Below are 14326 nucleotides of genomic sequence, written 5' to 3'. Positions count from 1 at the left end.
TTCGCCTTCATATTCATAGGAATCACTTGGGACCTTGTGAAAGGCAGATTCTGATTCAGGATGTCTGGAGAATGGCTTCAAATTCTGCATTTCCAATAAGCCCGCAAGTGATGCTGGTGCTCCTGATTCACGGGCCAGTGCCATCAACTCCAGGGCTGTAGAAGCTCCTGCTTAAATTACTGCCACATGGTAGTCAAATCAAGGAAACTTAATATGAGAGGTTGCACATAAAACTACTGACAACAACCCAACTCTCACTATCAAAGAAAAGAATAAATGGATATTCTGTGCTTCAGAGCTTTGACTATACTCAGGGGGGTTGTTTGCCTATTTTTTTTTTAAACCAGGTAGCTAATATAGTTCAAATTCATGGCACTGTGAAAGTTCTCCACAGTCCAGGATATGCCTTGGGGCAAAATACACATTCCCTGCCCCTACTCCTATGAAACAATCTAACTCCGGTTGAGCCCAGTAAAGGGGATAGCCTGGAACTCAGGCAGGAACTGGCTCTTAGCACCAGTGCTGGGGTTTTACAAAGTAGTAGGCTCAGCCCAAGAAGCTCCCACAAAGGGGCAGCATATACATCAACCTGTGCCTCACAGGTGTACGACTGTGTGGCGGAAAAGCCTGAGGACTACCGTCGGTCAGTGGGAGTTTCTGCCTCATGTAGGGTGGGGTGTGCCTCTCTGGATAACAGATACAAGGGCAGATGTATGCCTGCCTTGGGTTTCAATGGACCCAAGATCAGTACCAACTCTCCCCAGCAGGTCTGCCGTGGTCTTAGGAGCGTACAGAGACAGAGAAGGTAGCCTGTCATTGGAGACACCAAATTGAGACACAGACAGGCATGTCTGTGAGGCATCAGATGCCTAGCATCAGATTATATGCATACTTGGGGAGAACAGATGTATGAGCATTCCCTAAATCACTTCTGGAATCCATTCCAATTTCAGGGTTACAGAGGCATAAATTAAATCAACGTTCATTTTCTGATTCTGAGAGCTAGGAGTGTGCTAGGAAGCAGCTGACCCTGGAATAAACATTCGCCCCGAGAATGGATACTCTGTGAAATGAAAACCAAAAGTTGGAGTGCTTTATAATCTCAATGTCCACTGAGTACTACCCTGACAGCAAAGTGTTTTACACTGATACAGCTACAGGTTTTCAATCTCACGTGGACAGTGAGGTCTAGGTTGATGTGGCCATCATGGGTGATCATGCCTATGGGTTGGGGATCTCTGAATGGAAGAAAACAAGAGAGGCCCCAGGAAGGTGGCAGACATCCTAGCCATGTATGAAAGGGGGACAACTGGCTAAGAGGAAGGTTATGATTATCAGATCATCTGCTGTGGGCTAGTGCCAGGGTCTGAGATGACTATTTGCTAAGGAAGGTTCTGAATCGTTATCACCCCATTCCCCACCCCTCCCCAGGAGCCAGAATAACATGTGCCCACCTGGCTGTAGTAACTAAAAGTCTGGTGAAGAGAATTTAATGAGCATGTGCTTAGGACCATAACTTTACTCATCGTCTGTAAGTTGTCCCTAGTCTAGGGGGCAAAAAGGTTTTTTTAACATTAAAGTGTTGACATATGTGTTTCCATATATGCTCGAAGGGGTAATAACCCTTTGTGACATGAACAAAAACTCTGCAAGAGGCCCCAAGTTCGTGTATTAAATAGACAATTATTCCAGCTATCCTAAGGCACATGGTATATTTAATAACCAATAACGTCCCTTTTACTAACACGTAAGAGTGCACCATCTTCCCCAGATGTAGGGAAAATATGAAGTGCTGTGAGGAATGTACGGCATCACAGTACATGCACATGGTAAGGGGAGGTAATTTGAAAATGAAAAAAGTACCACTTGCACGTATGCCAACATTCTTCATATAAAATAGAATTTGCTGTTCTTGCCTTTTGGAATTCTCTCATGCATTTGGAATATTTGCATTAACCTTGTTTTCACTTGGGAGTAGCACAGGCTCCGTTTGGAAGAGAACACTAATTTTGAGATTCAAGTAAAGATGACTGCCCACCACTCATGCTCACTTTTAAGCAATGAGAAACAAAAGCAATCTATGCGACACACCCAGGAACCCAAGGCTTTCTTGTATCAGCTGGGAAATCTAATATATTGTGTATGGGACCGGGCTGTGAGTGCACATCCTGCTTTTTCCACTGGGACTAAGGGAAATTTTTCCATGCAAAAATGATGTTCCACATGGTGCCCTGCACTATTGCTAGAGCTTGATGGATTGCTGAAATTCCAACGTCGTGAAATTGGCCAAGTGTGTGTGGGTAAGTAGCTCGTCAGTTGGCTCATTCCTGGACATGATATAGTGACATCACTTACCTTCACAAACCAACAACTTGTCATTATAGAAGAAGCCCACTGGACATTCACATCTGAAGCTGCCGACCATGTTGATACACACTCCATTTTCACAGACCCCTGGGATCTCCCGGCATTCATCAATGTCTGGAAACAGAGCAGCCACACATGAGTGACAGCATGGCACATGATCTCTGTGTGTGGTCAGTCGGCACTGAGAGTCAGCAGCTTCTAACCCGATGTTCTACATAAGGTCCACAACAAAAAAAGACAAAGTGCATGGGTGTGTGGGTGGGTATGTGTGTTTGGGGTGGAGATGATGGAAAGGGGGACATCAATTGATATCAAATTGAAATAACTAAAGTGCTTTCAGGCACTCATGAGTCTATCTGGATTTAAGATCTTTGTGGTTCTGTTTCAGAACAAAACCAGGTAGGAGCCATGTTGGTACCCCCTGGGCACTATGTACCAGATGAGTAGAATAAAGTGACCGCTGAAAATAAATGGCCACTCTACCCAAAGTGTGTGGTGCTGTTTGGCTAGAATGGGAAAGGACAGCTGGTGAAGGACAGACGAGCCCATGGTCATAGCCAGCTCTGATCTTTCAGATTCCTCTTCAAAGTCCCCTTTCCTCCTTCACATGGCTTTGAAAAGGAGGTACGTTAGGTCTGGGGCTGTGAGCTGAGCCCACGCTGACTGTGGGGGCCAGCACTGAGAAGCACTGTAGCCACAGACTGTGGTTCCCTAAGGCCAGGGGCTGGGGATGGCTGCTATACCACTGTGTTATCACCCCTACCACGCTGTCTGATCAATGTTAAGCGTCAATTAAAATTTGGTAATTTAAGAGCCAGTATCTGGAAGTTGGGACAGGTGAGCATTAAAACAGGATCCAAACAGGAGTGACAGCAGAGCCAGAAGACAGGCTGCTAGAGCAGGGCTGGCCAGCTGGTGAGGTGGCCTTGTGGGCAGGTCTCACCTCCTCACCAGCCTGGGGATCCAACCTCTTTCTGACCTGCTCTCAACTCCCAACCATTCAGTGTCTTCTAGGATAATAATAGTTAAGTGTTAGTAGTGTCTCACTTGCCATATACCTGGCATATTTCTCAACATTCAACCTGGATTTACTCACTGAATCACTGCAGCCCCTCTATGAGATGGTCTCCAGGTACTCTAACAATTGTCACTATGCAGATGATGGAATGGGGGCCAAGCCAGCGGAAGGAACTTGCCAAAAACCACAAAGCTATTAAGAAGCCGAGTCAGGATTTGACACCAGGAATCTGCTAACAGGCTGTCCTACCTCCCTCAGGCTTTTGCACGTCACAGTCAACAATCTTCACAAAACCACAATCGAATTACTTGTTATCCTGGAGGGCCCCTCCACCACTGCTTGGTGGAATTTCACAAAGCGCTTCAGAAGCTGGGAGGGGATGTAAAGCTTTGGTCTTTCCAGCCTCCCAGGTTTCTGTTCCCTCGCTGTTGAGACACTTCTGTTTACATATTATAGTCAGGAGCCTCTGCAAGGACTTTGTTTGCCTAAGTCATAAGAAGGGCCACAGTTGTACATGGGAGACTACTGTGATTTCAGAATAATCATACTCTGAAGCCAGCCTGCTTTGAAGGAGAAATTTGACAGACCACAGGTTTATTTTAGCTCCTTTTCTAAAGAGTCTGATTTTGTTTGAAGGCAAATTGATGTCTTTAGTGGAAAAAACAGCTTCGAGTATATTGCTGTTTTGAATGCAGGTGATCATGTTTTTGGATTTTTCACACATTTACCATTCATTTTCTTAACAGGCTATGCAAAGTAGCATCACAACTGTGAACCCTCAGCAAACAAAAAGATAATTCAGACTACATTCTTTTATTATTTAAAACATGAAACATCATGTTCACATTCATTTATTTTAAATACGAGTGATGTATTATCAAGTTTAACAATAACAGACTGGGTCAAATTTCTAGCCATTGTTAGGCATAAAATAGCAAAAGGATATATTAAAAATTATATTTTCTTTGCCTGTCTGGATTTCATTTGAACTTCAACTTGGAGAAGTTTATATTTTAAGACAAGATTAATAAACTTGCTATAGTTTTAACCCCATACGAATGGGTTCTATATGCCAACAATCTTAAGACCTTTCAGAAGGAGAGTATAAAGCTCAAATAAAACAAAGTTTCTCAGTCATCTAAATATTTTGTCATGGTGGAATTTGGTAACAATAAGTATATTGCTAACTATCACATTTCCAGCTTTCAAGAGCTCGAGGCAAAGCAAGCTGTGAGTCAGGACTGGATTTGGGTCCCAGCTCTGTTATTAATTAGCAAGGTGACCTCGGCCGAGTCCCTTCCCCTGTCTGTCTGTCCCCTCAACTGTAAAGCAGTGCATTTGGACTGGCTGATGTACAAGACGTCTCCAGCTCAACTAGTGGATGACGCTGGTACTGTTTCGAGTCTTTGCCTGCTGCCAACCTCGGAGGGCAGGCCTTGCTGGGGGACATGCCTGGTCCGTCTGTGGAGAACCATTATTATTAAAGACCACTTATCTTCGGATCAGAGATTCTAGGGAGATGAAAAGATCTCTTTGGGGAAGGGGAAAAACAAAGCAGTGAAGGCCAGGTGTTTCATGCCAATGTCATTTAGCAGTTTTTCTTTCCAAACCATGAAGTTTCTTTGGACATTGACTAGACTGTGGAGCCATATGGATTTGGCACTAAGGGAGCCAGGCTGATTGCTGGACCAGACCCTTGTTTTCTTAAACAAGGTCACTGGAAAGGCTGATGTGGATTTCAGTTTACTTATTAGGAAGAAGGTAGAACAAAGCAAATGGTGATGTTTGCTACCAGACACAATTGCTTGGACTTAAGAGGGGCATCTGAGGATGCATATAAATCACACTGGGGAAAAACTCTGAGAATGCAATAGCTTTCCATCTACTTTTATGTTATTTGCTTTTAAACCACAAAGGCATTGCTTCCGTTGGCTGAACGCTGTGTAAGATTTCTGAATCTTGCACAGGCATCTCGAGCACCGCAGTGGTCTCTGCTCCAGTTACCAGATGGGGCCTGTGATTGGAAAGCTTTTCTTTTTTTTTTAATTATTGCACCTCTGAAATTCCCAAAGCAGATGACCTGAGGAGAATCTGTAGGAGATAAAATTGACCCCGCAAAAGGATTTATGCGTACAACGTGCACATAGAGATTGGTATGAAAAGTCATATTAAACTCAGGTCATAGTCAGAAGGAAAGATTGGGAATTATAGTCAAATCAAACGTCAGCTGGCCCTACTCCCAGAATCTCTCTCTTTGTTGATGCCTAGGGTTGGTTTAACTAAGCTTGATTGTAATTTTGTGAAAAGCTTTCCAGTCCCCTTAATCATGAGCAACAAATGCTGCTGCCAATTAGGTGGAGCGACACAGGGTGTTTGTGGTTTGTTTCAAATGAAGAATCAGTGTTTCAGTAAAACTAAATGGCATTGTTTGACTATTTTTTCCTTCTAAGAAAAAAAAAAAACAACCTGAGCAAAATAAGGGTGTGTATTCCTGTTTTCAAACACAAGGGCAAACAAAGAAAACTCCAACAATGGCATCATAACTCACCAACAGGTAAGCCGGTGTAAATGTCAATGACGAAGCCCGGCCTTTGACTTCCACAAAGTGTAGCAAATTCATCTGCAGTAATTCATTAAACAAAGATGGGGTGAGAGGAGTGAAAATAAGGGTCAGCAAAGAGCAATGACTGGGCCAAAAGAAATTACTTTGGAAACATCTTGCAAAATATTTATCTGTATTTTGAGGAATTTAAAACAAAAAATAAATCTGAGAATCCTCACAGATGTTGTAACCTTGTCCTTAAGGCAAACGCTGAATGAAAAGCGACCTTATGTTGACGTAATACTGAGGAAGAAGCAGAGGTCTCCACATCACAGCCCACGCATTTGTATGAGCTTGCCTGTAGGAATTTGGGTTTCTAGAAGGATGTTGTTCAGTTCTGAACCCAGGGACTGGCAAGAGTGCCTCTTTCCACTCGCATGAAGGGATCTAGGATCTGAGGAATGCTTAGAAAAGTCATTTCCTCAGTATATTGGGGGAGACCATAGCAAACTAGCCAAATTTTTTGACATCAGGTCTATTAAGGACTAATTCAGTTCAAACAACCAACTTATGTCATTACTTCAGTTTTTGGAGCTGGATTTCATTTGGCGCAGCTCTCTCGTTCTTTCTCTCTCCCGTTCCTAACCTTCTATCTTTCTCTTGCTCGTCTGAATTCATCACAGTTGACAATAAAGGATGAACTAAATGTCATCTGCCATCCTGCATAAACTCTGAAATTCTGTAATTTCAGATCAAGACTGTAACTGATACGGCATGGTATCAATTTAAGCTCAAGGTAGCCATTGCCTTATTGGTCAAACCCACTAAAAAGTATAAAAGGTCTCTGGAAGTAGTTTAATCAAAATGTGGCACATTCTTCTCTTGGTGCTTTATTTCCTTAATATCTGTCTATTTTTATAATGCCAGCTGACACTGGTCATCCAGGAACTTCTAAAATGTGTACAGACTACATACCTAAATGAAAAGCCATGACTAGATTTGGCCAAATTTCAACATGAATAAGAAATCTTGCATTTTAGATTAAGAATATGCACATTCTTAACTCAGATACTTCTGAAAGTAACTCAAAGTCTTTAGTAGGAGTTTCCAAAACAGTCTCTAGGGGAACACACAACAACTGACAACTGGATCAAGAAGATGTGGTTTATCTATACAATGGAATACTACGTGGCAATGAGAAAGAATGAAATCTGGCCATGTGTAGCAACATGGATGGAACTGGAGGGTGTTAGGCTAAGTGAAATAAGTCAGGCAGAGAAAGACAGAAAGAAACCATATGTTTTCACTCATATGTGGAACAGGAGAAACTTAACAGAGGACCATGGGGGAGGGGAAGGGAAAAACTAGTTAAGGAGAGGGAGGGAGGCAAACCATAAGAGACTCTTAAATACTGAGAACAAACTGAGGGTTGATGGGGGTAGGAGAGAGGGGAAAATAGGTGATGGGCATGGAGGAGGGCACTTGTGGGATTGAGCACTGGGTGTTATATGGAAAGCAACTTGACAATAAATTGTATTAAAAATTAAAAAATACAAAAGATACTACTAAGACTTTCATCTCTCTTTGTAAAATCCAATTTAAAAAATTAATTTTGTATATATTTTCTAAAAGAACAGTTCATGAAAATAACAAATGCAATAGTAAGTGGATTTTTTCAATCAAACTGAAAAATATATGTAGAGATATATACGCATATAGTTTTACATGGAAACCCACACACCAAGTACGTGTAACCCCCAGGTTTTTAATGGATAGGTATGTACGATCAAAAGATGTGAAGACCATTGGTCAAGATCAGTGGTTAGCAATTTCTTTCCTAGCAGGCTAAAGAGTAAGTATTTTAGGTTTTGTAGGCTGTGCAGGCTCTATTAAAACTATTCAACTATCCCATGAAAGCAGCCATAGGAAATACAGAAACAAATTTAGTGTGGCTGTGTTCTAATACACTTTTATTTATAGACAAGAAAACTTGAAGTTCATATACTTTTCAGGACATAACATATTATTCTTTTGGTATTTCCCATCCATTAAAAAATGTAAAAACCATTCTCAGCTTTTGGGCCACACAAAAATTGGTGGTGGGCTGGATTTGGCCCGTGGCCTGTACTTGGCCAACCCCTGGTCCAGAGACATCTTGCAGACTGTGGATAACTCCTAGGTAATTCTAAGTGATGATTAATACATTATTTCTAGAGTAAACAATGGAGGAACTAGCATATTTTACCTAAACAGAATATTCTGTTTCACATGTAATCAGACAAGAGATTTAGTATCTTACAGATCCCTGTGGAGAAAGGAGTAGGTACTACAGAATACTCTCATCAATAATTGCATCACACTTTATTTACTCTAAGTGGGAACATTAGTAAATGATGTCATCATTTACCATATGATATAAGAACCATGCACCATTTCACTTCATTTACTCCCAGGACATGGGTTAGACTTTTTTCTTTAAACAATAACATTATATAGATTTTTCTCTATGAGGATATAAGAAAACATTTTTCTCAGATCTCAGTATCACTAAGAGTTGCACTTCCTTTAGTGTTAAGTATGCTTTATAGTCACTGAGACTCACAGACTTGGTTATCTCTCCCTTTTTATATGAGCTGCTAGAAAGTTTGGAGCCAAACTTATTGCTCATCTTTGGCAAGTATGTAGAAATTCCCAGCTTGGATTTTTGCATATTAGCCTCGCTCCTAGCTCCAAGTTTCTTACTCTTATTTGCCATTTGCCTTAGGCCTTCTTATTTTACATTCAAATCTTTGTGGGCTGCCTTAAATTCTTTTTGGAACAAGACCANCCCCCCACCCCCACCCTGTATGCTGTGTTTGTAAGTCTGGCGAGTGAACTAGTATACAAATTAGACCATGTGTTCTGTAACTCAGTTTTCAACTGGATGGACCAGTCAATTGTGGACTTAAAACATTTGCCTCTGTGAGCTAATTTTTGCTTAGGAAGATAACCGATGGACTTTTTTCTCTTCCCTGGCTGAGACTCATTTCCCCCAACAATCCATGGGTAACATATCAACCTATGTTTTTGGTAATGGTGTAACTCACCTGTGCTCGGAATGGGACACTGTTCGCAGGGCTTATTCCATGCTCGGCCAATGTTGTAGGAACAACAGCACATCTTCTTGGTCATATTGAACAAAAGTTCTCCATCACAGGTCTGGTTGTCGGCATAATAGTTTCTGTAGCACAAGCTTCTTCTCATATCTAGAGGAAAGGGGTTGGTGATGCCGTGGGGGAAAGCACGATGGATGTCTAAGGGGATACTCAACACACTCAAGTGTGTTTCTTTTGGATTTTATTGTAACTTGACTTGGATGAGAGCAGGAACAGCCTGCTCTTACCCAATTTTCTATCCACATATGCTGCTATAAGAAAGGGGACTTTGAGAAATGTATTCCCTGGGATTTGGGGCCACAGAACTAAGTCATTATGGAGCCAGAGCATTAATAAACTTTACACAACTCTCCATCCAGACTCTTAGTAACAATTCTCCACTGCTATTTGGCAGTAATTTTCTCATTTCCGACTCATGATGTTTTAATACTGTAGGTCAGTGCTGTAAATATAATTGTATAAAGATACACCCAAAGTCAAACAAAAGAAGCACTATTAAACCGTTGTTTGGGATTTTCCAACATTACATTTTAAAGAAAACTCCCAACCACCCACACAAGGTGGAGAAAAAAGGCCAAGCTTATGGTTTACAAGGGAGGAGGCTCTCACAAAGACAGTGAAAGGGTGGCAGGCAGTACTTGGTCTGATGAGTAACATAACACTAAGGACCGGGGGCTGGGCTTACAAGCTCTTTTTCTCTTTGCAGATGAAGACCAGACACGCATGATTAAGGAAAACTTGAACTTACCCATGCAATTATTCCCCCCATTCACTTGCATGTAGTCTGGAGGGCAAATACAGGTGTAGTTGCCAACGGTGTTGTAACATGTCCCCGGGCCACAGATTCCAGGAGTTTCACATTCATTCACATCTGTAATCCAGACAGAAAGTGGTATGTGAATATGAAAGCTTCACTCTTAGGAATGGACTGATACTTGGTGTCAATATAAATGTTGACAATGAAGGAGAAAATCCACAGGGCACTTGGAAATCTGGATAACGAAAATAGATGTTGAATTCATCAATGACTTTTGTCTATGCTAACGTGTATGTTTTCCGGAAAGGAAGTGCCAGATAAAAAGGTTTTGCCTTCTGATAGGAGTTCCTACTAGATGAGTCCATAATACCGTGGAAGGTATGCAGAGATGGAGATGTGGAGAAATCCTTCAGAAAGACCACTAATACATCATATGTTCACAAAATCTATGGAAGGATATAATAGACCCTGAAGTCATTAACAACTGATTTCATGAATCTGCATTGGTAAGGTAGAATGGAAGTAGGTACTTCACACCTCTATCCCCATTTTCAAACACAGCGGTTGATTCTAAACTTTGCTGATTCCAGGGGTCTTAGAGCTGTGTCATATATACTGTGATACTCAACTAGGTCATCCTTTATTGAAATCACCTAATAAGCCTTTTGGAGAGCCAGAGGATTATTTCTCCTCCAGGATACAGGGAAGTATCTTCCCTAATTAGTCATGTGACTCCCACATAGAGAGGAAAACCATCTCTCCCACTCTGGTCTATGGCCCAAGTGCTTTGAAAGCCAGAAGTGGTCAATATTCTCCATCTTTCCAATAACACAGGATGAAAAGAAATTATCACTTACATAATAAAACCAGAGAGGCTGCCTTTTTAAGAGAAGCTCATTTCAGTTCATGAGTACAGATAAGTGGTAAAGAACAGAAAGAAAAGGAACTCAGAGCTTCCCAGAATACAGAAGTCATTGAAATGAGTGAGGCCTGAGCTACTCCAATAAAAATGGCTTTTCTAAAGAGCCCAGAAAACTGCAGGCATAAGTGAGACGATGGTCCAAGATAATAAGAAAACTCCACGTTCCTCAGAAGAAGAGGAAGATCTGGGGTGTATCGGAAATGATATCACGTCAGTAATGTTCATGCAAACTGGCACAGGTGCGGCACATTTACCTGGCTAGGTTCATGTCTAGACCATTGCGCTATACTGCTAAATTCTTAGTTTTACTGGTGATTGTATCCTGGCTTTTATGGTCAGTTCTCAATAGCTGAATGAACTTATCCTCCTATAATGACATTTACCGTCACACACTCGGGTATCTTCATTCAGGTAGTAACCGGTTGGACAGCGGCACTGGAAACTGCCAAAGGTGTTGATACATTTCCCGCCTTGGCACAGCCCTGGGAGCTCCTGGCACTCATCGATGTCTGTCGAAACAAAAACAAGAGCATTTCTTCGGCACTGTAAATAAACCCAAGGAAGCTCAAAATGTGCATACTTTAAGAGCAAGGATACAGAATTACCTTCCAATATAACAGTGATAGGGTTGGGCCGAAAACCTTCTCCTCCAGGACAAAGAATTTTGTACTCAGCTATTGAAACAAAAAAAATCAAATTGAGTTCTTTTGTATCTAAAATTTCTAGAAATAGGATCCTCAAGAGAAATATTGACATATCCAACTGAAAATATTCATTTTCAGGAATCTTTAGCATCACCCCCCCTCACGCCCGGTCTTAGGCAAGTTAACAACTGTGTGTATACATGTTATTTTCAAATGGCTTTTACTAGATGTGCCAAATAGATGTAAGGCCACTGTCCTCAGTCTTTAAACACTCTACCTACTCTCCTGCCTCGTGTTCCTGTGAACATAGTTTATTCCTTATTGTCACCACTACTTCTTTGTCAAGATTTCCTTCTCCTTTTTATTTTCTAACAAACTCCTCCATTTTTATGTTTTGTTCAGTCTCACTTCCTAGGAAGTACAGCCTCCCTTAATAAAGTTAATCAGCTTGTCTCCAAAACCCTTTCCAAACAGAACCTTAGGAAAAGCTGTTCTTTCTTGGTTCCCATCCCACTTTTGTCTTTAATGCCTAGAGATCTTTCTTGCCTTCTACTTCTACTGAGGGCAATAGTGATTCCCTTGGTTTCCCAAATCAACTTTTGACATTGTCCTTTGATTCTCTCTATTAATCCTGTCATTCATGTATTTCACTCAAAAACATTTATTTCAGGGCCATGCACCAGCAGTGTGATACTTACAGGCACATGTGAATAAGAATGAACCTAGTTGGGGTGCCTGGGTGGCTCAGTCGGTTAAGCATCTGACTCTTGATTTCAGCCCAGGTCACCATCTCATGGTGGTGAGCCCCATATCGGGCTCAGTGCCGAGTGTGGAGCCTCCTTGGGATTCTCTCTCTTTCTCTCCGCCCCTCCCACGTGTATGTGTGCCCACACATGTGCATGTGCTCTTTCTCTCAATAAGTAAACTTTAAAAAATGAACCTAATCCGTTGTGTCATCCTGGTGAGCTTCAATAAGAATCAGCTTTTATAATCATCCAGGTCTTTCTAGATCTGATAATCCCTCCTCTGGCTTTCTGAAATGCTATGTGTAAATGCCTAAATGTACACATGTACATATTTCTGTTGTAGGTCTGATCTAGTTTGGCGTAGTGTGGACCTATTGCTTTGCTAATCATTATTATTTTTAAAGTTTATCTATCTATCTATCTATCTATCTATCCAGAGAGACAGAGAGAAAGAGAGAACAAGAAAGAGAATCCCAAGCAGGCTCCGTGCTTAGTGTGGAGCCTGACACAGAGCTGGATTTCAGTAAACCTGTGAGATCATGACCTGAAACCAAGAGTTTGGCACTTAACCAGCTGAGCCACTCAGGCACTCTGCTTTGCTAATCATTATTAATCAATAGAGCTGACTCCCCTACTTAAACACCTTAGTTCACTTCTTACAATGTCCATGAAATTAACTATCTCCTCTTTCAGTTTTTCCTTCCTCTTCTTCCTGTAATCATCCACTCTTTTTAAGCCTCCTTTCTCAGGTCACACCCAGCCTTCAAGGTCCAGGGAACAAATGCACAAGGTCATCACCACCTCTGCCATTTCAGAACTGACTTCCCTTTCTGAGGAGAAGAAAGAAGGAGGTGCCTGCTAAGCATTCATCCCCGTTCTGAGTGCTTGACAGGAATGACTTCTTTTAATTCTATGAGGCATTACATAAATAAGGAAACTTAAGTCTTGCTAAGTAATTTGCCCAAAGTTACATCAGTGCCAAGAGATAGAGTCCTAATTGGAGCAAGGGGTGCTCCTTCTCCTGTCCGTGGCACTGTTTCTGGTCCTTCTTCCCTTACTGAGACCTACACTGAATCACAGCCTTTATGCCATACTTCGCTAGACTGTACACGTCTGGAGGGCACAATTTAGTCTAATTCATCTTTGCACACTCATAGTACACGCTCTAGGTACTCAACAAATAATTTTAGAAAAGGTGAATAAATGAGACTTCAGCAGGGAAGGAATCAGTACCTATCCCCAATAGGCACTATTAGCAGCACCTTTAACCTTTGCCTAAGAAGCTACATCTGACTGAATCCTAATATAGGACTCACTTAGAAAAATGTAAAGCCTTTTCTATTTTTAAGAGACTTACTTCTGTCCTTAAAATCACATTCTAAAGTTTTCTTTCAAGTCATACCATAAGAATAGAAATAATCTTCCCTTTCATATTTACTTAACTAATCACTTCTTATTTACCCAGGGCCACTTGAGTCTATCCTATCCTAGAGCTTTTGAAAATTAGCCAACACATCCATCAGTGTATTCCTGGAAGGTAAGCAATATTATATAAGTAACCTAGCCTATAAAAGTCTTCTTTAAAATGATGCTATCTATTTTCCACTCACATAGAAATGAAATGTTACCTGCCTGGCCCCCCTGACCTTTTAGTACAAGCCAACTAGAGACACTTCTGACACCCAAATTGGGAATGGGGTCCCTCAATAGGGCTGAGGGGTTCGATCTCCTTTCCCTGACTGAAGACTAGTGACTGGTGGCAGCTCCCTCCTTCCATGGCTTCCGTCCTGTGGATCTAGAAAGGAGAACCAGCCTGAGCGGGAATAATAGTAAGAAACAGGAGGAAGTACACTTACATGTGTTCACGGGAGGGCACAGCTCACAAGGAGTACCCCAGGCTTTACCCAAAGAGCAGCAGCAGGAAGCCTTGGAGACCCCAACTCCAATTTCATTGCTACAGGCTGTATCTCCATTGTCTCCTCGAGGTCGAACATCCAGATAGCAATTTCCAGAGCGGGTATCTATTTACCATATACAAACAAAAGAGTGTCAAGAAGATTCCCTCTATGTGAGGACTGAACATTGAGATCCATTTCAGAAACTGTTTAAAAACCACAGTTTACTTTTACTAAGAAACTAAGGAAAGTGCCCAAACACATATACTGGGAATTCACC

At 41.6% G+C, this 14326-nt stretch overlaps 1 protein-coding gene across 1 annotated transcript in view; it reads right to left on the bottom strand.

The window, feature by feature from the left end:
• Positions 1–14326, bottom strand: part of FBN1 (fibrillin 1) — a 233246-nt gene that overhangs the window by 42013 nt on the left and 176907 nt on the right. Inside the window, exons 37-43 of the mRNA XM_077764455.1 lie at positions 14008–14172; positions 11367–11435; positions 11145–11270; positions 9831–9953; positions 9014–9172; positions 5934–6005; positions 2356–2481 (exon numbers count right to left, since the gene is read on the bottom strand). Of these exons, the coding sequence (XP_077620581.1) occupies positions 2356–2481; positions 5934–6005; positions 9014–9172; positions 9831–9953; positions 11145–11270; positions 11367–11435; positions 14008–14172 (840 nt within the window). The remainder of the gene's footprint in view (positions 1–2355; positions 2482–5933; positions 6006–9013; positions 9173–9830; positions 9954–11144; positions 11271–11366; positions 11436–14007; positions 14173–14326) is intronic.

This window comes from Crocuta crocuta, unplaced genomic scaffold, assembly GCF_008692635.1.
Source record: "Crocuta crocuta isolate KB4526 unplaced genomic scaffold, BGI_CrCroc_1.0 scaffold102, whole genome shotgun sequence".
NCBI classification, from domain to species: Eukaryota; Metazoa; Chordata; class Mammalia; order Carnivora; family Hyaenidae; genus Crocuta; species Crocuta crocuta.
This window is presented reverse-complemented; position numbering and strand designations above follow the sequence as displayed.